This window comes from Limanda limanda, chromosome 19, assembly GCF_963576545.1.
Source record: "Limanda limanda chromosome 19, fLimLim1.1, whole genome shotgun sequence".
Taxonomy (NCBI): domain Eukaryota; kingdom Metazoa; phylum Chordata; class Actinopteri; order Pleuronectiformes; family Pleuronectidae; genus Limanda; species Limanda limanda.
The window spans coordinates 17,210,013-17,234,682 of record NC_083654.1 but is presented as its reverse complement, the minus strand read 5'-3'; the positions used below and the strand labels follow the sequence as shown (position 1 = coordinate 17,234,682).

At 41.7% G+C, this 24,670-nt stretch overlaps 1 protein-coding gene across 1 annotated transcript in view; it reads left to right on the top strand.

Moving 5' to 3' along the window:
- The window catches only part of stt3b (STT3 oligosaccharyltransferase complex catalytic subunit B), a 65,171-nt gene that overhangs the window by 18,591 nt on the left and 21,910 nt on the right, over nt 1-24,670 (top strand). Inside the window, exons 2-4 of the mRNA XM_061092210.1 lie at nt 9,307-9,415; nt 15,492-15,779; nt 22,503-22,568. Of these exons, the coding sequence (XP_060948193.1) occupies nt 9,307-9,415; nt 15,492-15,779; nt 22,503-22,568 (463 nt within the window). The remainder of the gene's footprint in view (nt 1-9,306; nt 9,416-15,491; nt 15,780-22,502; nt 22,569-24,670) is intronic.

Genomic DNA, 24,670 nt, shown 5'->3' with positions numbered 1-24,670 from the left:
ACCAGAACAGTAAAGTAGCAGGCAGACGGCTAAAACAATGAGCTGAAACTCATTATAAAGCTACTTAAAGCTGAGGGGAGCTGCAGACGCGGGCAATAACTCTCTGAAGGTTTCATCACTTGGAGAAACCCCTTTCACACACTCTCATTGCTCTGTCATTTCAAACTACAGCTGCTATAAGTTTCAAGGCTTTTCAAAGCGCACAGACACAAATATATTTGAAGTAGATTCTTGTAGTGCCTTTGAGTTAAACTTAAGTGAAGCCTGTGGCTGAAAATATGGTGCAAATAGGTATTTTCTATCTTGACTGGTATATATTCTTGATATACCTGCAGAATTGAATTTAATCAATTTTTCATTAAAAGTTTGAAATTATTTTTGACATGACTGCTTTGAATATTGAAGTGACCTTTCTAACATCATTGTCCACTCATGAGTAGATTAAACATCCTCCAGTATTGACCGTTTCTCCTTTGCTTGTCCCCTACGATCTTTAATTATCCTCAGCGATTTAACACCGACCTGTTTCCGTTGGGTCTATCAGAGGTGGGAATCTCTTATTAGCTTTGTAAAATTAACTGCTGGGAGCTTAAAACTTTCCCTAGCTGACTTGTATATGTGGAACATCAAACCCCTCCAGTTTGCACATTCCTGTTAGTGATGCTCATCTTTTCGCTTGCGATTAATCTCGACTGCAAAGATCCATGCTTCTAATTTACCCTCTGGCATCCATGTAGCATGCAGCAACTGGCACAGCAGCATCTGTTGCAATTAAAGTCCACACATCAGCTGTCAGACCAACGCTCACAGCGTTCCTTTGGAGGAGTTGTATAAAAAATATAGATAACTGCGTGGCTGAAAACAGTTATTTTTTGCAAATAACATTGGTTCATCCCAAAAATAGTAGTCTTTGAGATGTTAATGGACTGTCGATCAGTCTTATCTGTAAGGAAAGAGATGACATTTTGTTTTTGTGAGCTCTACCAAAGTATTATTATGTATGCTAATTCTTAATGTGAAAAGTTCAATATCTCTCTGAATGTTGGTGTGTATTTTGAGAGCTCGATATAACATTTGTTGTTGTGGAGTGATATTTCAGCTGCTTTTCTGAATCTTCCCCTTCACTAAACTAGATACAAAGGTGACCCTAATGTATTCCATAAATTAGCTGGAGTGTTCATTGCTACAGGTAAGGCTGTAGTTTTTATCTTGATGATACGTTGGAGAGAAGTTCAAGTGTGAATGTTTTGCATATTTACTCAAAGCTTAGTCCATATTTCTGGTCCTGTCCAAGTTTCGTCTCTCTGTAGGAAATTCATAGTATTACAGCCCACAGAAGGAGAAGCTTAATCGTTTTAAATGATGCTCAGTTTGCATGGGAATATTTAAGCTATCACAGGAGATGATTCTCTTGTTTGTAGTTTACACTTTTGTTACAACGGTGTGTGGGAGTCTGACTGATCATTGCATACCTCCTATCTTAGCTAAAATAACTTTCTTCACAGTAAGTACCGTTGGGTTTAACCATTAATGGTTTGAGTTCAGATGCCTCATCCGTAATTACTGATCAACACTTGCCTCTAGTTTATTTGTATACCACACATAGATACCTCTGCAAAGTGTTATTGGAGACAGAGAGCAGAGTTGCTTCGTGTTTTTGTCAGATGGCTTTCCAGTATAAGTACTGATAATCTTAAAGTAGCCTTTTAGTGCTGACCCCAAGTCTCTGTCCTCTGTTTCCACAACAGTATTCTAAGCATGTGTTTTTTATGAAGCTTTTCACAATCATCATACGCTCAGGTTATTTTCAGACAATAGACCCATCTGCCTCCCTCTGTTCTCCTTTGCATACTGAATGACCAAAGAGTAGAGTTCCCTGTGCGATGAATCAAATATACCTTCGTGTGACTTAAGTGCCTGCAATTCTTTTGTAGGGGAAGAGTGGTATATTTTTAGTCCAACCCAGATACATATAAGGGCGGGGGAGTTGTCTGTACGAAATTCTGTGCCAAACCATCAATCTGATTTTTTTTATAGTATAAATGACAACTTGTGACTCGAGGGTGGCGCTAGAAGAAAGGTCATGGTATCAACAAAGTAATGAGGAGGAACGATTCACACCAAGCTGTAAAACGAGGCTATTTCTCACATCTTTTTAGATGTCATTCCTATATTGGGAGGGAAAATGTTATGGTGTAGGGTGAGGGTCTGTCTGTCTGCCTCATTGGACTCAGTTGACCAGGCCCATTCTTTGACATCTTCCTATCATGGTGATCACAGTGAGCACATGCTTTTTTGCCATCACAAATGTCTTTGTCGTAGTTTATTCCAAAATGCAGGAAGCTATCGAGTGTGAAATGACTGTTGCACAAAACCTCCTCTTTAGTTTTTTAATAGACCTCCACTGGCAGCAGACCTCCAGCTTAAGCCACAAGGTTAAAGTTTTATACACATGCATTTAGTCATTTGCTTCTGAACAACTGCAGAGTTGTACTGCCTCTGTTTAAGCTTCCTTAATTATCACTATCTTAAAAGCCTGTACCTCATCACTCTGGACCTATCACAGGATTTTGGTTTACCAGCAGCCAAAAAAGTAATTTCATCAGCTTCTCTAGTCCTGTTGAGCAATGAATGAGCCACTTAAATGATTCCAACATCTAGACAGTGTTTCACATTCTTGCCTTGGACTGTTTTCGAACTGCTCCTACAGCATCCATGATCACTGTGCATTCTCGACCCTGTTTGGATAATGTATTATTCAATGCTTCTCTTTGTCTGCGTATAGCTTGTGTAAGCATCTTGTCTAGCTTGGCTAAGGAAAGAGGCTAATTTCAGATTGATTGTTCTATTAGACCCACAGGGTATTATTCGTCTCTGCCATTGTTAGTTATTACCAAGCTGTTTTCACACAGGTGAGATGATAACCTATATGTCTGCAAAAACATAATTAGGATGTCAATAGCAGTGACTATGCTCCTGTCTAGCACTGCAAATTAGGGATATGGAGCTCATTGGCTGATTGCCATTATAAAACTGTTATTGTACAAAAAGCAGTATGTTTCAAAACTGAAAAAATATATTGATCCACAGACTTGCAGTGTGACACTGAATTAACACATCCACAGCTACACCAAGTACCAGACTGTGCTCGATTTCAGAATTGTATAACTCTGCTTCCAACAGCCTTTTCTATAGCCCGAACTCTTTTTGTGAATCTTTATTTCAACTGTCAAAATGCGGAGGCATTGGTGCAAATGAACAATGCTAGTTTATAGCTGTTCCGTGTCTAATGGTCCCAGTTAGAGCTGAAGTAATGTGCATTGAAGTTATTCCCCCCAGGCAAGTCAATATTTATGCCATTATGTCTCTTCACCTCAAGATGCAATTGGCATTTTTCAATTTTCATTCATTAGTATACAGGCAGCAGTTTGGCTGTTTGCATATTGACACGATGATCTTACACCCCATCCCTGACACAGAAAACAAAACCATCTGTTTGTGTTTTTATGCCAGCTGAAAAGTTAACATCAGAAAGGTATTTATTTTGTACTAACACTGCAGTAAAGACTGTTCATAATACATATATAATCAGTCCAGTATTGGGATTGAAATTCCTGTGTTGGTCGTTCAGTGTTCTCTTACAATGTTCGCAGTATGTCCTACATAGTACCCATTCGTTTTGTAAATGTTGCCCCCGTTTTCATTAAATTTGGAATACCCTTGCTGTAAGCGCTGCAGTTCTCTATTTGCTGCCCTTTGGTTGCTATGGAAGGTTATATGACTGCTGAGCCACATGATGTCCCTATCCACTGTTTTCGACCTGCTTGTGTCACTGCAGTCACCCTGACCAAATGCTAAGACGGGAACCCCAACAGGCTTCACACTCATCTCTACATAACTGCAAACTAAGTATTTAAGTATGTAGGCTGAACCCTTTGCTATTGGTCTATATTTAACTTGAAATAATTCCCTTATAGAGCTTTGTTTCAAGCAGTGTTTAATATATTGCTGTGATTAACAAGTATTGTTATTGCCGATAAGTCTCTCGATTAATTGGTTTGTCAGTAAAATGTCAAGTAATAGTAATAAAAGGGTTCCCGCTGTCATTTCTTAAATTCCAAGATATCGCTGTGTATTCAAATTGTTTTATTCAGCAAGCAATGCACAACGTGAAGTTGTTCAGAATGACAAAGAGAGCAGCACATGATCTCAGCCTATAAGAAAAACAATTATTTAACATCAAAACTATTTTCTAAAGATCGGCTGTAAGATTTATCAACAAAACATTGTAGCTTTATCGTATTGTTCAGCTATTTTCATGCTCTTCTTGGACATTTTGTAATTTAAAAGAGCAGCTCTACACTCAATATTCATTGGGAACATTGCTCACTGCAGTGTCAGCAAGTGTTTACGCAATGAAATTGAGATAATAATGTTCTTTTCCTATTTGGGATTTTGGAAATGGTTGACCTGGCAGAGTAATTAGCTTTATATTTATTATTTATTTCCTAATGATTATTGTTCTCGAGCTCATTCCTTTGCCTGTTTGTGTAAACAACTCTGCATCAACCAGGGGCCACATTGAGTCTTCTGCACATTCTGGTTAGCCAGTAATTACAGCCCAATATTTCATTTCATATTTAGCAACTCATAAATCTTGCAGCATTTCCACAATATTGCAACCCCACATCCACAAAATGCTGTTACCTTGCACATGCACACATGCACATCCAACTTTTTAAAGGATGCGGTGCCCAGGATGCCTCCTCTTGTCAGGCGATGGCAGGAATCCTGGACACACTATTAAAGCTTTGGCAGCTGTCCAGCAAACCTGTGCATTTGTTTTCAGATCCAGGCCACCAACGTCCCCCTATCTTCATCTAAGGACCCCTCTTTTCATGGCACACTCTTTGATGAGATGTCATGTGCTGTGCTCCTTTCATTAAATACGTTTGAGACTGCTGCCTTTGAAAAAAAAAAATCCAATAACATGACAACGTGGAGATGATCAAACCTGGCCCTCTGATGTGTGAAGCCCATGTTGTATGTGCTCTCCTTCCTCCTGGGTCCCGAGCAGGTTATTCATTCAGGCTTTGAACAGAGGTGGCTAATTAGTCAAGCCAGTGATTACACCCCTGGATCCAAAAGCCTATTTAGACGTTCACCATATTGAGAACAAGTGGGGAAGAAGCAATGATGCATCTGATTATATAGTCGCGGCAGAGTGAGGCATTACTAGCTTGTAAACAGCAATGGAGCCCACTTAGTCATGCTGCTGATGATGGCCCTGTCTCAACAGGAATCTGATAATCAGTGAAACGGACCTTGATTAAAATGTATTATGATGCCTGCAGGAGGCTTCGAGTGATCTAAAGTGCACAATATGCCTCTCCTAATTGTGTTTTTTGGGGGCTTTGAGATATTATCTGAGGATTTGATACAGGGGCCCCTTTCCCCCTTCATCTTCCTTGCTATTAATCCCATGGCTCTACATTGCCACCATTTTACTAGCATTTGATACTAAAAATAGACGTTCTCTGTAAAAATCTATTCAGTAGCAATCGCACTGTTAAGAATTCAGCACAAGCAGTCTCTATTTAGAAATTCTTGAGGTGTTGAAGCAGAAATGTTATAAATGTTATCGATTCAGATGGATTAGACAAGTTTGGAGATGATGTTTTTACCCCTGTCCGCTTGTTGGTTGGTTTGTTTGTAAGTTTACGCATAAACTACTGGATGCATAACCACAACCAACCACCACTTGGTGGAAGTATTGGAAATGGAGCAGCAAAGAACCCATTACATTTTGGTGTGGCTCCGGACCAGGAAACATTGTGATGTAGACCATTTCTCAATTTTTCTCGATTGAACGATTTTGGCATGTTAAGGGGACTGATATATTTGAATGTGTGCAATTTGATGTAGATTCAAATAGAAACCCAGATCTAATGAATGTCCTTGGTGCAGAGTTATTCTTGTTAATAAAAAGCACATTTGTGTTAATGTGCTATTAAAATTCTTCATACACTACTTTTTAAAAAAACTTAATACCACATGGGCTGCTCGGGGAAAAGAGTAGGAATCAGGCCATGAATCCAGGAGTGAGTTTTGTGGTGTAAAGAGTGTGTTGCTCAGCTTGAAGCTTCTCTTGCCAGTGGTTGGAGGTGCTGCAGTGGCATCGTGAGTAATCATGTGCGCTGTCGCTTGAGACCATATTGGCAGCTGCGCATTAAATTGCTAATGTGGCTGGCAGAGCTACATTATCCGCACCATCAAAGTGACAAGGGCGGGGATAAAGCACTCTGCTTGGCTGTCCACGAGATCATTGGAAAATGGGTTTTCTGGATAAGTTCTGGCGTTGTACGAAGTTGTCTTTTTATAATATTTTCTTTGAATTTTCTTTGTTTCCGCGTCGCTGATTTGACAGATGCAGAAAGATGAGGCAGAAGTGGCCAGTTCCACCTGCATTGGAGGTCCCACTGTGCTCAAGCTTCCTCACAGCTGGCTGACTGTGTAGCTTTGTACTTTATAACACCGGGGATCTTTGCACACCTCACTATGTAAGGAAATGGACTCAGGCACTGGAAGAACAATAGTATTGTCTGGACTGCTATCCGTGCAACGAAAGAGCAGTTTGATTAGTTTGCCGTGCAAGTTATGTGAAGCCAGTTAAGCTTTTCCAGTATAGAAGAATTACATTGTGAAGGACATGACTGAGTCTTTAATGGCTTGTTAAATTTAAATATAATTTTACTTCGCCAGCACTGAGATCCAAGTATATTTGTGTCTGTGTATGAGTTTGTTTGTCCTCGACTGTCCTGCACCCAGATTCCACCCCTCTGGCCGCAGGTTGAGTGATATGAAATGATTGTCTGAGGAGCCACAAGGATAAACACTAAGGTCAGCTCCTCATAGCGTCTCAAGATCACTTTAAGAGACACAGTGCCCTTTAAAGTAACACTTTCTATTTTCCTCCCCATGTTTTCATAAAAAGTATAGAGAAGATTTCACATTTCTTTTCTATTCACTTCGATCACAGCAGCAAACTAATAATAACTGACTTAAATTGTAAGTGGGGATACCAAAAAAATCCAGGATATTTTGGGAAAAGTGGGGATTTTTTTTAAAGGATGAAAAAGTGGGCTCAGTAAGGAGACCAGATCAGTTCCCATTATTGGATTTGAAGTGAGTGGCCACCCTGTGCTGTCTGGGAAAGAGAGCCAAGATGGGAGGCCCTGGATGATGGAGGAGGGCTTCAGGTGCAATGTGAAGGCGTTAAAAAACCCAGCACCTTGTGATGATAAATGAGCCTCACCTCATGCCAGCATTTTAAGCACAGTGTACTGATCGCACACTGCTGCTGCTTTGTGACCACAACTGCTTCCTCTCCCTCTAGCATCGTCTGACTTGTATTTACACAAACACTAACATACATAGGCCATAAACCGAATAAGTGGCTGCTGAAACTCAAGTGTGGTGATTTGGTTTTGGGCTGTGCTTTTTTCCATTTTTTTCCTTTTTGTGTGTCTGAGTCAACTCTTAATACTCAGGCCATGATTAATGTACTAAGAGCCTTAATTGCCAGAATTTCAGTAAAAATGTATTCGCTTATAATTACCTCTACTAAGCAGGTTATGTGTTGGTCCCATTTAACTGTTGGTATTTAAAGGTAGTAGAGCTTTAAATTAAATTTGCGCAATGTTACTCCTGCTGCAAGTCCAGCATGTTTTATTTCCTGATTGAAGGTATTTAAACTTTGCAAAATGTTCTCTGATATTCTCATTAACGATTGCAACCTGAATAAAATATGCATGATTGTCTGTCAGTCCATTATGATGCAGATTTAGATTTAGACGCACATAAAACGTATTTTCTTCATTTGAGCACTCAACTGTACTTGTGTGGCTCTATAGATTTCTTCCATGCTATGTTTTTAGTTTTTAAATGTGTCACTGTTTACTTTTACCCCCAACGTCCACACAACCGCAAACTTTTAAAGCACCTAAAGCGGAGAAGCATGGAAGTGCTGCTGGCTCAGTTTTATTTTGAAAAAATTCTGACACGACAACGCAGTTCCCTTCCATTCAGTCACAGCTAAACCTCCAGAGGGGAAGACGCAACATTGTAAAAACGATCTGTAGCAGTTCTTGTCCTTGGTTCAAGAAAATAAATCCTTTTCTTACTTTTCACCATGACTGTTTCTTGTTTCTTTATGTAACAGAGCAACCAGCTGCAGAGTAGAAAATCTGCTTCTTGTTAACACCAGCACGCACATGTCCAGTTTATGTAAATAGTCAGGTCATGCGTGTTCAGTTTGGACAGGGATCACACTGATACAGAGATTAAGTGCTCAGTCAAAGATAGTTTTGGATGAAGCCTTATTCTCTCTCTGACATGATATGTGATGAAAGCTTAGTAGTGTATTGAGTGAGTTGTGGTGACCAGATGATTTGCAAGTGCACACCATGATACTGAGAATCCGCAGCTCAACAGCCATGCATGTGAATGTTGCACTGCATTATTTGGAATTGCGTAAGCTCCTTATTGTACTCTTACCTTTTGTTGGTTGACAGTGGTGTCAAACATGTGTAATACGAATCAAAGATCCTCTCCTGAGCCGATTAGTCACACATACAAGGTTATCACTCATCCTCTTTGCTATTCAGCACATCACTATTCTAGTCTTTTTGTTGTTGTTGTGGTGTACGTTCTTTATGCATCAAGTGTATTATGGGCCTCTGAACATACAACAGCCCACATTTACGAGTTGTGTAGAGAATAAGGTGCCTCTGAAAATCTACCTAACACTTGCTTCATCCTCGTTGGCAGCAGTCCTCTTAACACTGTCAGCTCTTTAGTTCTGCTTCTTGACAGTGATCCAACCCCCTCAGCTTACCACAGCTACAGTGTGAATCCAGGCCCGTTTGCAGTCATATTCCTTACATTTGTTCCTATTTTTGTATATCTCTGTTCCGACACCAGACCCATTTATGCCTTTGCCACCTCAGCACAAGCAAGTGGTTGCTGTTGGAATTATCTTAACAATAAGTGGGCTTTGTTCTGAAAAAAGGCGACTGTGTGTTGGAGTAGTTGGCGTGAGCACAAAAGCTCACACAGCGAAATTGAGGCTTTATTCGCCCAATTCTAACAAGGCAACGTCTCCGCAGCTTACCCATTCCTCCTGCCCCCCGAAAATCTGAATGTAAAATAACCCATATAAATGGAAATGTATAGTCTTCTGTGTGTGGTTAATATCTTACAATATACTGATCTCTGCCCTTTTCTCTTTCTCTTCTGTTGCCTCAGGTTCAACTATAGATCAACACACCATCTCACCACAAATGGCTTCTACGAGTTCCTCAACTGGTTCGATGAGAGGGCCTGGTACCCCTTGGGCAGGATCGTTGGCGGCACAGTAAGTTTTCCCCACATTCACTTGTTTCATTATTTGTCATCTCTGGGGCGTCGTTAGTCGAATTCAGATTCAGTCAAAATGTCATCCCTGTAAAGTAAGAAGGAAATGATGTCTTGGGTTTGAATTAGCTGATATGAGCACATCCAGCCCTTTTCAAATAAGGGAGGAGAAAAATTATGCTTTCGCGTTATCGCACTGCTTGTCCTGTCCCGGAGGGCTTATGGAAAGAGATGGAAACGAGGCTCCATCTGACTGACGAGGAGCAGTGCAGCCCTCCTGGACAGAGTCCCTCTGGGTGTCTGTTATGATGGTGCACATTTTGGAAATATGAAATGCTGAGGCCACCGATAGAGAAAGTTGTTTGCTAGAATGAGAGCTTTTTCTCGAGTTTTCATGGTACAATCTAAAGGAGCAGCAGAGAGGTAGAGAATTCCTAATTTGGTCATCCACAGGTTTGTTTGCTATTTTTTTCCGATGATGCACAGCTGTCAGCTTAATCATTCTGTGACCTGCGGTGTGAAGTGTTTTTGTGCATCATGAAGTGGTTGGGCCGAGAATCGGATATTCTGCAAGGACAAAAATAAAAAACTGTCTGGCCACTTTGGGAGTCTGATCAGGAAACCACCCACACAAGTCCCTGTGGAGATGGTCAAGAACCAGAACATGCTGGAGGGATTACTCACCTGTCCTGGAAATGCCTTGGGATCCTCAGGAGGTGCATGCTGGGAATATGGAGATCTGAAGTGCCTCGACATGGTTTCTCTGACCTGGTTTTAAAACGAGGGATGTGTGAAAAAAAGTTTTATGTGAAAAACCACATCAGACTTTCTGTAACACCAACCTGTCATTTATCATCCAAACAGTAAGGGTCAGTCAGGCATAGAATTATGATTTAAGCATGAAAAAGTATATATATATATACATGCTGTTTTAGCGACATTGTAGTAATCGTTGTAGTTTTGATAAAGATAAAATGTACTCTTATCTTAATCACTATATGTTAAAATTATCAAAATACAACATTTTGTGTGTTAAGCCCTATTCATGAGCACATATTCATATGCAGCCATTATTTATGTTGTAATCAATGATTAATCCGAGGAACAGTCTGTTGTTATGGGAGCATGTTGGCGGAGCATGGGATTATCTGAGGTGAGGTTTGGTGCAGAGATACCATAGAGCCGTCCAGGACTCCGATGGGCAGCATGGATTTGAGTCACTATCAAGTAGCAGCACTGACCTTTCAACCTGACGAATCCCTGTTGACCGCCACTGCTTCCCTGTTCACCTGCAGTAAGGATTGGTGTGAAACTTTCACCCTTTCCTGTGAAAAGTACAATGCGCTGATTCCACACTTTATCTCCCATTTCCCTGCCTCCCCTCCTCTGTGAGTCTCTCCCCCCGACCTCATCTTCTCAGCCCTGCCTCCTGTGAGCGGTGAGGTCTGTGTGAGTAAAATACCTCTGGCCTATACATCTCCCTCTCGTCTTTAACAACTTCACCTGCCGTCTTTTCTCTCAGCCGAGCTTGCCAGACCCACAAGGGCTGCACTCTGGGCTGTAACTGCACGAGCTAATGATGCATCAGGACTACATAATCCGGGTCCTGCGTGTAAGATTAATGCTGAAATTTCTCCAAACGCGTGCTTCCGTTATTGGGTCCAGCTAAGAGGGGGTTAGTTCTTTCTTTTTCTCTTCTCGTTTCTGCATAGACTCCGACCTGCAGACTGATTTGAATGTCTCTTTGCATAGCTGAGGCAGGGAGGCCGGTTTATGCTGTGCGTTGCATGTTGTTACCGTTGCAGCACCCAGCAGATGGTGCCGAGCAGGAGCTGTAGCTGCTCTACATTCTGATGTTAGAATATAGTATTCATTACTGAACAGGAGACCCTAGGCACTGGAATCCAAAAGCCATCCATCAGCATTCATCCGTCATAAGCAATTACCATCAGCTACTGGTAATTGCACACGACAAGCCTGGCTTATAATAATGGATTTGCTGGTTCTTTACATGGGTACTTGAGTTGGGCCTCGTACCCACAAGGTGCAAACTGAAACTCATGATTAGACTGGTAATCAGAATCAAGATTCCGGGGAAGAATGAGGCTTTATCTTCTGCATGCAAATAAGAATATCCTTCCTCTGTTAACTTCTCTTGGCATTTCATAAATGAATAGGCAAAGAAATAAATATAACCCCTGAAAAATGATTTCCTTCAAATGAACCATATTCTTGAAGGAGCCTTTTCAGATGAGAGGTGAGATGTCTGTAAAAGCCTCAAGCAAGTCCAGCTGTCTTTGTATAGCACTTTAAAAAATCCTCTGAGCTCAAATTTAGTTTCACTTATAAATCATTAGATTATTCGTTTGATCGTTGCTTTAAATATTTAACTTCGCTCGCCAGACGACCCTCAAACTAAACCAATGTGAAAATGGAAGACATGAGAGCTCGCACTGTATCACAGCAGGGGTCCTTTGTGATGTACAAAGACAAATTGGATCTGGAGCGGAGCTGACTTCTTTCTTTAGATGAATTCACTTTATGAACATCGACTTTGTTGCTCTGAACATCAACTTTCTGTCATAAAGTATAACATTTATCTTAGATATAAAATGTTGCTTTGACCCTAGATTGCTTTGTCAGGCAGGTAAACGTAAACAGTTGAATATCCTAACACACAATGACTTGGATACCTTTTTGAAAACAAAGACATTCAAATTAAAAGTTCCTCTGAGGTATGGCCGTGTGAATCCTGATGACCCTGTCTTCGAAGTGTTAAACCAAGCAGTGAGAGTGTGAGCAGAGTGGTTTCAGCGGCTATAATTTGTGGAGCGATTCTTCAGGCCAGGGTGCGTCTCTTGGCAATTATAAAGCCATTACATAGGTCATGTTGTCCTTGCAACGTGTGCTATTTTGTATGTGGATGAATGTTTCCACACCACTGCCACTAAAACAAATTACACCTTTTATTCTAGACGGATGATACTGTTGGGACATGTTAAACACAGAGAGTAGGTCTACTGGCATCAATGTGTTGATTTAGGTGCCACTTTACGCTTATGTCCCAGAAAGATGCGCTGTAGTAGAATGATGTATCAGACTGAGAAGGTGTCAGTTATGTTAAGTCAGGTGATAAGACTACTATCGTGAATGAGGTAAAATATCGTGTGTGTGTACGTCTATTTTCTATGTGCCAATTGGGTTCCATTTTTGTCCAAAGGCTATTATCACACATCAATGAGCCATAACCCTGAGTTCTCAAAAAACTGTTTTCTTCTTCTGTTGTGGTGATGTTAGTTTAAAACTATAGTTCTTGCTTGTGTCAGGAAATTACGGACTTTAAATTTCATAGTTATATATATCTGACAGTTTCTTAGGGTTTATATCGTAAGAAATTATACTTAATTGGTGTGACTGCCACAGAGAAGGTAGGGAAGTCAAACAATTGAGAGAAACACAAATGTATTGTTTTGGTCTTTTAATGGGATTATAAGAGATGATGGCAAGAAATGAAAAATAAATCTAAATCTTGAAGGGAGCAGATTGGTTCTAGCCCACAGCGGACTTGGAATAAGTTGCCAGATGGAAAATGAACTTTTCTGCCGTTATCTGGCCTCTCAATAGCAGGTGGACGGGTCATTCTGTCGGCCGTACTAAATGCAAATGTCCTCCTATAACATGCAAATCTATGCAAAATAGAGCAAGAACCATGAATTGATGCATAGAGACGGCTACTGCAGAGACCTGACCAGCTGGCTCAGCGATAGAGCCATGTCAATCTCTGGCTTTTACCTGAAAGCCTGAAATTGACTCCATGAGAGGCTTGGCTGTGACTGACTGCCAGGTAAATCTGATGCTTTGCTCAGAGGCACCACAACTGTAGCTGCTGCAGAAACGAATATCCACTCACTCATTTACTGTGAAGGTTAATTGTCAAAATCTCACTTGTCTGCATGACTGAGCTAGATAATTTTGTGTTTTTTGTAAGGCATAAACAGGCCTCAGGGAAGGAGGGCATTTAGCTGACTCCCACACTGCATTCAGAATCACAAAGTCAAAGTGCGAGAGGTCTGATTTGCATCAAGCACGTGCCTGTAAAGCATGAAGGAGTGTTTTTATAAACACCGGGTTCGTCTCAGATCGTGCAGTTTGTCGCACAGAAAACAACACACGGCCTAATGCTTGAACTTAACTTAAAGAACAAGCATCTCTTCTTATTGTGAGAGTGGTGGTCTGTTCCCCCTCCAGATACAGGTGGAATTCGAAAAAAAACCACCTTTGCTCCAATTGCCGTGATGGAGACTATTGTCTGTTGTGTTCAACCTTTTACCCAGCCTGCACTCTGTTTTACACGTCCCTTCTCCCTCTTCAACCCCTATAGCTCACTTGATCTCTCGCCCTCTCCCTTTTATCTTTTATCATCTCTCCTCCACTGTCTGCCTCTGCCTTTCTCTAATGTGTCACTGTCCTTTCTCACCCCCCCATGCTCGCCCACCTCCCGTATCCTTACACGCACCACTTTCTTTTTTTTATTCCAAATCAGACGGATAATGCCGACTCTTCTCATTAATTGTGTATGGTAGCGTTAAGTCTCTTAAGCCCTCGGCTGGGTCACAAGACAGATGAGCCAGTTTCAGTTAATGTGACCGGTCCAGCTGCCCCCTCCCTTATTGTTTGCCCTCCCCTCCCACCGACCCTCTGCTCCCCAGAGGACGACTGCCAGTGGCTCTTTCTCCTGAGCCACAGATAAGGAATGAAGCCTCTCTAATGTGACAGTCCATATAACAGGACGCAGCCGATGCCACTCTTTGTCGCCACAAGGACAATGAGTCAAGTGCATTTTTTTGTTAAGAGCTTTTGTCACTTCTAGTTGCTGACATTGTCCTAATGAACAAGCTTTGTAATGCTTTTTGAATGCCAATTTAGAGACCGTAGACTTGTACCCATCAAGCCAAAGCTTGTGCAAGAATTAACTTGCTGCTGTGATGAATCAAATTATCTCTGTAACATTTTGGGGACCTTGGCCTCACGACAGAGTTCATAATGACTAATAATTACAAGAGTGGTTTTATAAATGGCAGGATACTGCTCCATTCGACAGAGTTCAATCCTCAGAGCAAAGGGGAAAGTCGCGGTTGATTTTCATTGAAGCAGATTGGTTGATGAAGCTCAGGTCTCCTAGGCACTGGCTAATTAGAGACGTGAAAACCTGAGTTTATTAGCTGCCAGGCAAAGTGCATGGACTGCTGCTAGAGTGAACACACATCAGGGACATCACTCACACGTTAAACATAGCCTTGCTTTTTACTTCAGACAGCCAGTGCACTGCACCGGGCCCTAATTGGATCTGCTCTCACGTACAGACGAGACAGGGCAACGAGACCTCGCCACCTCGGGCCCCAGCCTCAACTGAGAGGAGGGTTAATTATTCCTCAACTTTGTTTTGGAGAACAAACACAGTCGTTTTTGATCATGGATTTATTTAACACAAGGGAAAAAAATTGCCTGTTCCATCTTGTTCACCTCTGTTGTCTGCCATCGGTTTGAAGTGTTAGTCAGACAACCTCGGGCTGTGGAAAAATTGGATTCTGCATTACTTTCACTGTTTGCTGCCATCGGATTGACTGACTAATGACTCGATCCATTCATGAGACAAGAGAAGACTGTGATGTGTAACTGTCAGAATGAACTGTAGATTAATTTAGTTGTGCCACAAGGTGATATCCGTGTAGGCTAACTGTGACTTTTGCAAGGCACTACATGTTGAAGTTCAGCAGTTTAATGTTTACCATGTTATTTCATTGTCTTAGCATTCAACCATTTACAGATCTACCTACATAGCTACATTGCCATCTGCAGAGGAATACAGAAATATCTGCACAGACACAAATATAACCCACTTCTTGACTGGTTGGCAGAGACATACAACTGTGAGGTGGTAATTCTAGTTTACATTCTACCTCCACAGATTCTCTGTCTCTTTCCCTCAGCCACCATTTCTCTTGTCTGACTCTCGATCTCACCTACTTTTTATGTTGCTCTCCTTCTTACAACCTCTCTTTGCCTCCCTCCCTCAGGTATACCCAGGGTTAATGGTGACTGCGGGCCTCATCCACTATGTGCTCAACCTGCTCCACATCACTGTCCACATCCGTGATGTGTGCGTGTTTCTGGCACCGGTGTTCAGCGGTCTGACGGCCATCTCCACCTTCCTGCTGACACGGGAGCTGTGGAACCAGGGTGCAGGGCTGCTGGCGGCCTGCTTCATCGCCATCGTCCCTGGCTACATCTCCCGCTCGGTGGCGGGCTCCTTCGACAACGAGGGCATCGCCATTTTCGCCCTGCAGTTCACCTACTACCTCTGGGTATGTACACTTTTTACTTGATGGAAAAGTGCAATAAGAGAGAATCTTGTTGCAAATGTATGATACACGAGGCTAGCTCAGATATTCACTCTGTTTTAGCAGGAAAAATTTGTCAAAGTCGACCTCAGTTGAGTATATGCTTTTTACTTTGTAGGGGAAATGCTCTATGAAGCCAGAAAAGAAGCCCTGTTTTCAAATGTAGCCTGGCCTCAGATGTTGAATTATTTATCCAGAGCCTTGAAAGGCACACCGACCATGTGGAGCCCAGGAAACGGCATGCGGCACTCTAAAACCTTCAGTCAGATGACCTTTTAAGAGTGGAATTGAAAATATCTCAGGTTATAGGTCGAATTGCCCCCCCCTCCTTCCTGCTGTCCTTTCCAAACATACTTAAGGGGAGCACAGCAGGTTACGCCTCAGGTTAACTGACTTGGTTGAATTCATGGGATCACTGTTTTCAACACGTTCACATTTATTTTGTGTTAGATGTTATGTTGTGCTCGTGTGAAATTGAAGCGCACTGCTGTTCAAACCATTTTATCAGCTTTCCCTTCTTCCTTGTTACTGGAGTTGTCCGTGACAAGTATTGAGGATTTTTTTCATTCTGCATTGAGCCATATCTGTTCAGGGACACACACTTTTATCTTTTACTTTCAAACCCAGAATAAAAATGGCCACACCCAGAAAGGAAGCAAGTGAAAATACAACTTTAGAAAGGAAATTTGAGATGTAGAAATACTTACTTAGTAATCCAGATAACACGCTTAATGAGTAATCAGCTGTTCTGGTAAACCATGGTTTCTCCTGACATTAAAGAAATGGGTTGGAAATGTACACACCCTTTTGTATTCTACATCAACAGATAAGAACAGTGCATTAGAAAATAATCTGGTTGCAGAAATCAAATGGAATGTAATGACATTAATTGATTTATAAAAACAGAGTGGAAATAGATGTGGAATAATGTCATTTTTGCTGACATTACTTTAAACACATTAGCTAATCAAGGCTTGTGAATTTCAAACATCTGTGTTCTTTTGTAATAAAGATCATAGATGTGATCAATGCAGGATAATGTAGAAGTCAATGCTAATCTTGTTCCTGCCTCTGAGGCTGGAGAGGCTTGATGGAGGCAAACGGCGGATACTATGAACGCATAAATATTACTGCCTGTCGTTAGAGCACAGTGGACATACTTCTCATTTATAGAGCATCATGTCATCTTCTTGAATCTATAAAATGATTTTCTATTAAGAAAATTGCCTCCCTTTCCATGTCAACATTGATGGAATATAAAAATAGAGCAATTACCGTCATTGCTGTTAGAATAATTTTAAACGCAGCAGACTTAACCTGTGTGGGAGCAGGTTTCAAATGAATATGGCAGCGTATTTAAAGTGAGACTTGATTTAATGATGTAGATTTTATAATTGTAAAAAGATAAAATGTATTCTAAGGAAATGGTTTGTAATTTGCACAGGGTTTGTTTATTAAATCTAAACTGAAATATCACCTCCACACTTCCAAAGAATGCATACAACAATGAAACCCCGATGAAATTTGTTATTCTCAATACTTGGCTGTAATTGAAAGCCATATTTAATTTAATAATTTGTAAGAACAGAAATACAAGAAACTCAAATGCCAATCACACGGTGCATTCTTTGCCTTTTCATTGCACCTGCTGCTCAGTTTACTTTGCAGAAGGACACTGTGTCTTGTTCTTTCTTAGCCCAGAAGCTACGTTATTATTTAGAAGCGATAACTCCATGGTACGCTGCCGCAGTGAGAACAGGGCAAATAAGCCGCATGCCTTTTATTGACCCACCGAAGCCGTGTAGTTGTAGGAAGATGCATCATTCACTGCTGCTTCAAAAGCGAGCCAGAGCTGCTCAAATAATGCATACAAACGCAACCACAGTTTTATTTAAACTAGATTGATTATTTTTTATCCTTAAACGTGATCGCCTGCAGCTGCAGCAAAATACCATCGCTTCTCAAAACAGTGCAAGACCCGCAGGAGTCCCACATTTATACAGACTTGTATTTAGACGCTAAACAACGGTCAACGTCTGCGTTCAGGATAAATGTTCTAGCTTAGACGAAAGTTTGGTGAGCCAGGTACTTCACAGCCGCAGATACAAAATACATAATCTATCTACACAGCTAATGCAAAGACACATTTTCTATAATTGTCATGACCTTGCCATTAGTGAATATAATAATCTGTCACTTGTACGTGCAAAAACATTTCTTACATAAGATGCTTTAAGTAAACATGAAGTTGTCGTAGCTGCCGCTTAATAAGCCTGGGAAAAAATGTAGCTAGTAGTATTTATGTACTTTCTTTTCTAGTTTCAATGGTCACTATCACTACTCTGTATTCGATATTGTTTACTGTTTCAAGTCATCTTTCTGGCGATTTGATAAAGCTTATTTCACATGTGTATAATTTAACAGTTGAGTTCTAATTTAAAAAGACCCAGAAATGTCCCTCATTTAGTAACCTGCTGACTGGCAGTGCAGCTCCATGTTAAACTTGCTGATGAGCAGGAAAATGTAATTCTCCAACTGTGTTTATATATGATTCAGGCACAGGTGGTAGATCGTATACTATTTTACTTTAGGCTTTCACACTGCTTTATGCTGTATTGTAAAGACATTCTGCACAGTGGCTTTCATCCAGGTGGAAGGAGTGAGAAGTATTTCAGCAGGTATTTCATCAGGCCATGTCTTACTGGTGTTTGGCACAGCACAACAAGCTTTGCAGTACAGTTGGCGCCGGGTTGGAAGAGACCTTTTATCCGTTCAAGGATTCAGCCACCCCAGTTTATGTCACTTTGTGTAAGGCTGCATCGCTGCATGTGGTTTCAAGGTAGCATGAGTCACTAGGCTCGACTGTGCTCGCACACAGCTCTGTGGCTTTTTTGAATTCGCCCACTATCACTGATCTGGCAACGACCCACCGTTTAGTGTCCGGGTGGCTGGCTGAGCGCGCCTGTTGTGTCTACAGTTAAAGTCGCAACACAACACAACTGGATCAGTGTCTGTGGGACCGTGTGCAACCAGGCAGCTGAGAGTGCCACTGGGAGAGTCTACACTACAACATACAGCCTGGCTTAGGGAGGAAAAACATACTTAGCCACTGTATGCACACAAATATACAATCATTCAAATATAGGGAAACACAAAACAAACCTTAACCCACAAAACAAACCATCAAGATATGTATAGCCTGGATATGCAAGATTAGAGTGGATTAGACGTCGGCCTGACACGACAGGGACAGACTGAAGAAAATAGAATTCACACGGGGGAAAGTCGTCCTCCTTGCATCAAGTAGCCAGAGATATCTCATCAACAAACACCAACCACGTTCTGATCAGTGTCTCTTCCACATTCTATCCATTTTGTAGATATATCTCTCTAGAGCCACAACAAGATAACAAGAGTCACAATCCATCCCCAGTCACGACAGTCGCGTAAACTTCAGCGAGTCCACAAGTACTGTAATTATTCACTTTGCAGAGCGTTATGTCGTGACTCACAGCGGCTCATCCGTCAGCTCTCTTGTATATGACCTTTAAACCTAAAATTACCTTTTTGCAAAAATAAACCACTTCACACTTCATCATAACGCCTTGACTGAACAACTTACCCACTTCATACCTGATGTATGCTGAGAAAAGACTGAAATGCAAAAGACAGAGTTCAAGATTTGATCCACCACTAGAAGCAACAGAAGACAGAGGGTTTGAATAATGTGTATTTGTCAAAGAACCCTCATAACTTTAGAACAGCTCAATCAACCCTCCCTTTGTTAATTGTTGTCTCCGAGCTCCTGTAAAGCCGGTTAGTTCTCATTAGAAACATTCTTAGTTCTTAAACAGTAATTAAGCTCAATCTTTGTCTCTAAATGTGCTGTCGGGTTCTTTCATTTATGGGATTTTGAGTAGATGTGTGAACCCTAATCCAAAGTCATTTTTTATTCTGCAGGAGCCTTCAAATCCCCTCCATTTAACTTTTCAGGGCTCATCCAGAAAACCGTCACCATAATTAATTATCTCGCTCCTGGAAATTTGTATAAAGGGGGGGGGGGGTGTTAAAGACATCTGTTTGTCTCTGTTATTCTAATGGCCTTGTGTCATCTGGTGTGTATGGACAACACACAGGTAGGCAGGTGTTCATTGTGGCAGCCATCACTGCCTCTCAAGGTGATGTGTCATCAGCGGAGCGGTGCCATCAGAACCCCCCCCAGCCACTCACCCACCACCCTCTTGCGTCGTCCGTTCCATTTGGCAAAGGCCCGGAAAAACAATCATCCCGGCCATGCACCACTGCTTCCCATTATCAGTCCCATTTACCCACATTTGTCTTTGTGTTTTCCTTTCCTCCACTCGGTCGTTCTTCCATCTCATCTCTCTCTAATTGTCTTTGTCTTCCTTTGTCCCCGCCGTTGTTTAGCTGGTGCTGCGTTCTGCTATCTGCTTTTTGTCTTTCATCTTGTTCTCCCTGCCTTGGTTTCTCTGTGCAACTCATTATTGCTCATTCTTTTCTCCTGCTCTCTTTCCACCCGTCCTCTGCTCCACACGGCGAAATGCACGGAGTCGTGCTCTCAAGTCTCAGCCCAATCTCCATTATCCCACTCTCTAATTTTATCCACTAATAACCCATCCAACTCCAGCCGCTTAATGTGTTTACCCCCCCTCCTTTCTCCCAAAACGCACACGTACACACACACACACACACATGCTCTCTTACCCTCCCATAATCTATAATTGAATCCTCCCTAACCCAGGAGAGCTACTCTTTTTAACACTGTAGCTCTTCATAACATGAAAACACACACACACACACACACACACACACACACACACACACACACACACACACACACACACACACGCACACACACGAACATACACACACACACACACGAACATACACATCCACATCCACCCACCCACACACAGAGCGTTGCCTTCTTGCCTTCCTGGTTTGCTCTAACCCCGTGCATCATGCCTACATTGTTGTAACAGTAATTCCACTCTTTCTCTCAGCTCACATTTAATTAGTTGGACCAGTCTCACGCTGTGTCTTCACAAAAGGAGACATGGCTGGGAGGGCAGTTGGAAGAGTTGAGCACGGCTCGTACATGCACTGACTGGGGTGACACGCGGCTGAACGCTGGCTATGCCCCAGCCCGAGTGTGAATATTGTCTGAGGAAAACAAAGGAGTTTGTTGTCCTCCTACTCATCATTGTGCGGTTTCACCCATGGGGAAAGAGCTGTGTCCACTCAGTTCTTCAGTTTAGCTAAAGCTGATGTAGTCTCATACAAGAATATAGCAATAAATTCCACCATCATGACAGTCAAGTTCAGGTTACTGTTTGTAGCTGTTGGTTTGTAGTCTAAGAAAGAGGCACCTGTTTGATATAGAGCACAGTAAAACAAAAAAAAACATTGTAAATAAGTGAAATTAAAGGGTCTGGGCTATCAACACTTTAAAAGTAATTCGGTGTCTTAAATGTCAACTTTAATTGTAAGAAAGGCACTGCAACAAAATGATTTACTGAATGAACTCGCAAATGATATCAGTGTAACGAAAGCAAAGTCGGACTAATTAAACCAGAATCACCCTAATGTGACATTACAGCAGCTCATTTGATTACATTTCAGGTTCTTGGTCTCATAAAAACAGATTGTTCTTTTTTCTCTGTCCCTGTTTGATTTGACTGCCTTCAAGAAACGATCTTTTGAGTACAAAAAATCCTTTTCTTTTTCACTTGCAACACTGCAGAGCTGACGAAACCTGGCAACCATAAACCAGGCTGTTTGTAAGAATCCGATTCTAAAATGGAAAATGTTTCTCCAGACTGGACCCACGTTAAAGAACCAGCAAGTTCACTGGAAGCAAGCAATTACTGGTTTTTATCATCACCATCATCGGTGTAATCAGAGAATAGACGGCAGAGAAAAATCAAATCAGACATATGCTCTCTGGGAGGCATTCAAATCAATGATCAGTGCACATATCACCCCGTGTGCCCTGGAGAAATAAATCTCATGTGGATGGGGCTTTGGTCCTCTTGTGGGATCAGAGCAACAAGAGCCTAAAACGCTGTAATTTCCTTCCTCAACAAGCAGACCGTCCACTTTCTCATGTGACAGAGTGATAATCAGGTCACTACAGACCTACTTACCGTGGCCTTCCTCAGCACACGCGGAAAGCACAGCTCGAGGACGATTTATTTCGGTCTCAAGTTGTTTCTGCTTGCATCTGCAGTCTGAAGCAGTGTGTGTGCATCTGTCTGTGTGACCGATTGATTGGTGTTTGATCCACGGTCGGTCTGTGCCGGGTATTTGGGCAAGGCGAGACCACCTTAGGTCCAGCGACCATTAAAGGCCCCTCATCAGTAAAATCTCATGCATTGTTGGATGTGATCAAGCCTCTCGACCACAGCAACAGCCTTGGACTATAAAACAAATGGTGACTGTAAGAGACACGCTGCCCTCTGTGCCGATTTCAAATGTTCCTGCTATGATTGAAAGAGAACAACATGTCATTATCACAGGAAATGTGCCACCTGTGACGCTTCTGTTTGTAGTGTCCCCGAATCGCAGCCTGTAAATCTACGTGTCTCATTTGATGTCGAGGCGTATATGGTAAACATACTGCTGTGATTCTTGTATCATTGTTTGCTCTTTCTTTCTCTCTTGCAGGTGAAAGCAGTTAAAACAGGCTCAGTGTTCTGGACTATCGGCTGCTGTCTCTGCTATTTCTACATGGTAAGAATATCAATCACTTTGGTATTTACAGTTTTATCCACAGGCTGATTTGACTTATAGCAACAGGAATTTCAATATATTCCCAAAGGATATGTGGTACAGATGATGATTGTATGGATTCCTCTCATCCAAATTTGTATTTTAATTCATTCATATTTAACTTAATATATAATTTCTTTGAAATTGTGCAATCGGCATTTACATACGTCTACAATAGTATTTCTATCACACATATGATGTGAATGCTTGATTTTGTTTCTCTTTCACTAATGTACTAATAATTTGCAACTATTTTGCCACACATCCCAGTTCTAGTTTATCATTAGTGAGGATTTTCTTTTCCTTTCCTTTTTGTATGATTTTAAACTAATTATGTTTACAGAACAAATCATTTCTTAATTAAAAGTGTGTCCCTTTTCTCTAACAAAACAATCAGTTGAGAGAATAATAGCAACTGTTCTCTGTGTAACATGGACAACCAAATGTATTGTGCACTTAGGCTAGCGGTTTCTGCATTATTTATAAATTCAGGCGCAGGCCCATCGAGGGTTTGATGAGAGAGATTAGATAAAAAAAATGATCCAGGCACACTGCCTCAGCGACACATTGTTTGGTCGTGTGTGTGGGAGTGGGAGAGCCTATGATCTCCAGTTTCCTGCCCATTCCAGGCTAAATCTCTATGGCCAGCAGTGAGATAGATGTCAAATGAAACGGATTACTGAAATCTACCTTCATCGATCACTCCGGGCCACAGAATCCAATGGCAGTGCAGAGTTGGTAGAGAAAGGGAGACAGGAGTTACAGAAAGACGAATGGGAGACAAAGGGCAGGAGAGAAGGACTGGAAAGAGGTGTCGACTGATAAATAGAATACATTGCACTGACACTGTCTCAGTTAGAAGCAATGGGGACATGAATCTTCATGCTTCTTTCTCCGTATTTCTTCTTCTCCTCCTCCTTTGAACCCTCTTTCCTTCCTCGGTGATGTGATGTTCCTTTGTTCTGTTTCTGCGGCCCACCCACTGATGCAGATGATCCCTCTCACAGGGAGTAAAGACTGTCGCCATGTTGGACCTGCACACAAAGGGCCGCATACACTCGTTGACCCCATCTACTTTTTTTTTTTTAACCAACCCGATATGTTTTGCTGTTATTTGAAGCAGGGTATAGCCAAGGCTAGATTTTCCTGTTGGGATTTAAGTGAACGTGAAGCTAGATATGGTGACGGAGAGGGAGAGACCTCCAACCTGGAAATTGGCATGATCAGAGAAGAGAGGGATGGGATTAAGAAGAGGATCAGAGCAGCCATAACCACTGAAAGACAGCAGCCACAGGAAACGGGGCGGTTGGCATTGCAATAACCTCCTCCTCTTCATCCCCAGAGAGGGTGAGGGTGGAGCGAGGGGGAGAAAACGGGGGACAGAACAAAAGCAGAAGAAAGGACATTTTGTTCAGACGACAAGATGAAGCCTTCTACTAACGCCAGCAGTGGGTCAAAAAGTTTTCATTTGTCCCCCTAAAAAAAATCTCACCATCTGCAAAATAGATTGGCCCAAAAATGTAATCTACTGAAATGGCAGATTTAAAAGATGTGGTTTTTTTTTCAGGGCCAAACTCGAATCAGGGAGACTGATGAGGAAGTTTGGAATCAATATGCATTTGCAGTAAAAATCAAAACAGTGGTGTCAAAATGTTGAATAATACAAACTCCAATATAAAATATCTGCTATGTGAATTCTATTGACCCGGCTGTAGTGTCTATTATTTTATCCATCCCATTTATAGCAATGAGAGGAGTTTCAAAAACAGGATCACCTCTGTTTAATGCAAGTTCAACATCCTCCAGAATCATCCAACAGCTGCTTCCATGAAACACTTATGATTCAAAACTGGACCCTGACTAAAGGGAGGATTAATGCAGGTCTGTTTTAGACTGCATTGGTATTAGATACATGTACCTAATATACTGCCACCTCAGTTTATATTTGTAATTATCAGTATGCTCAGGCTGCAAAGTGCCTGACTGCAACTGAATTGGCTGCTTTCAGTGCACCTCTCTCCTGGGAATGGAGAGAATACGCTGGTAGCCCCAAGATGTTCCTT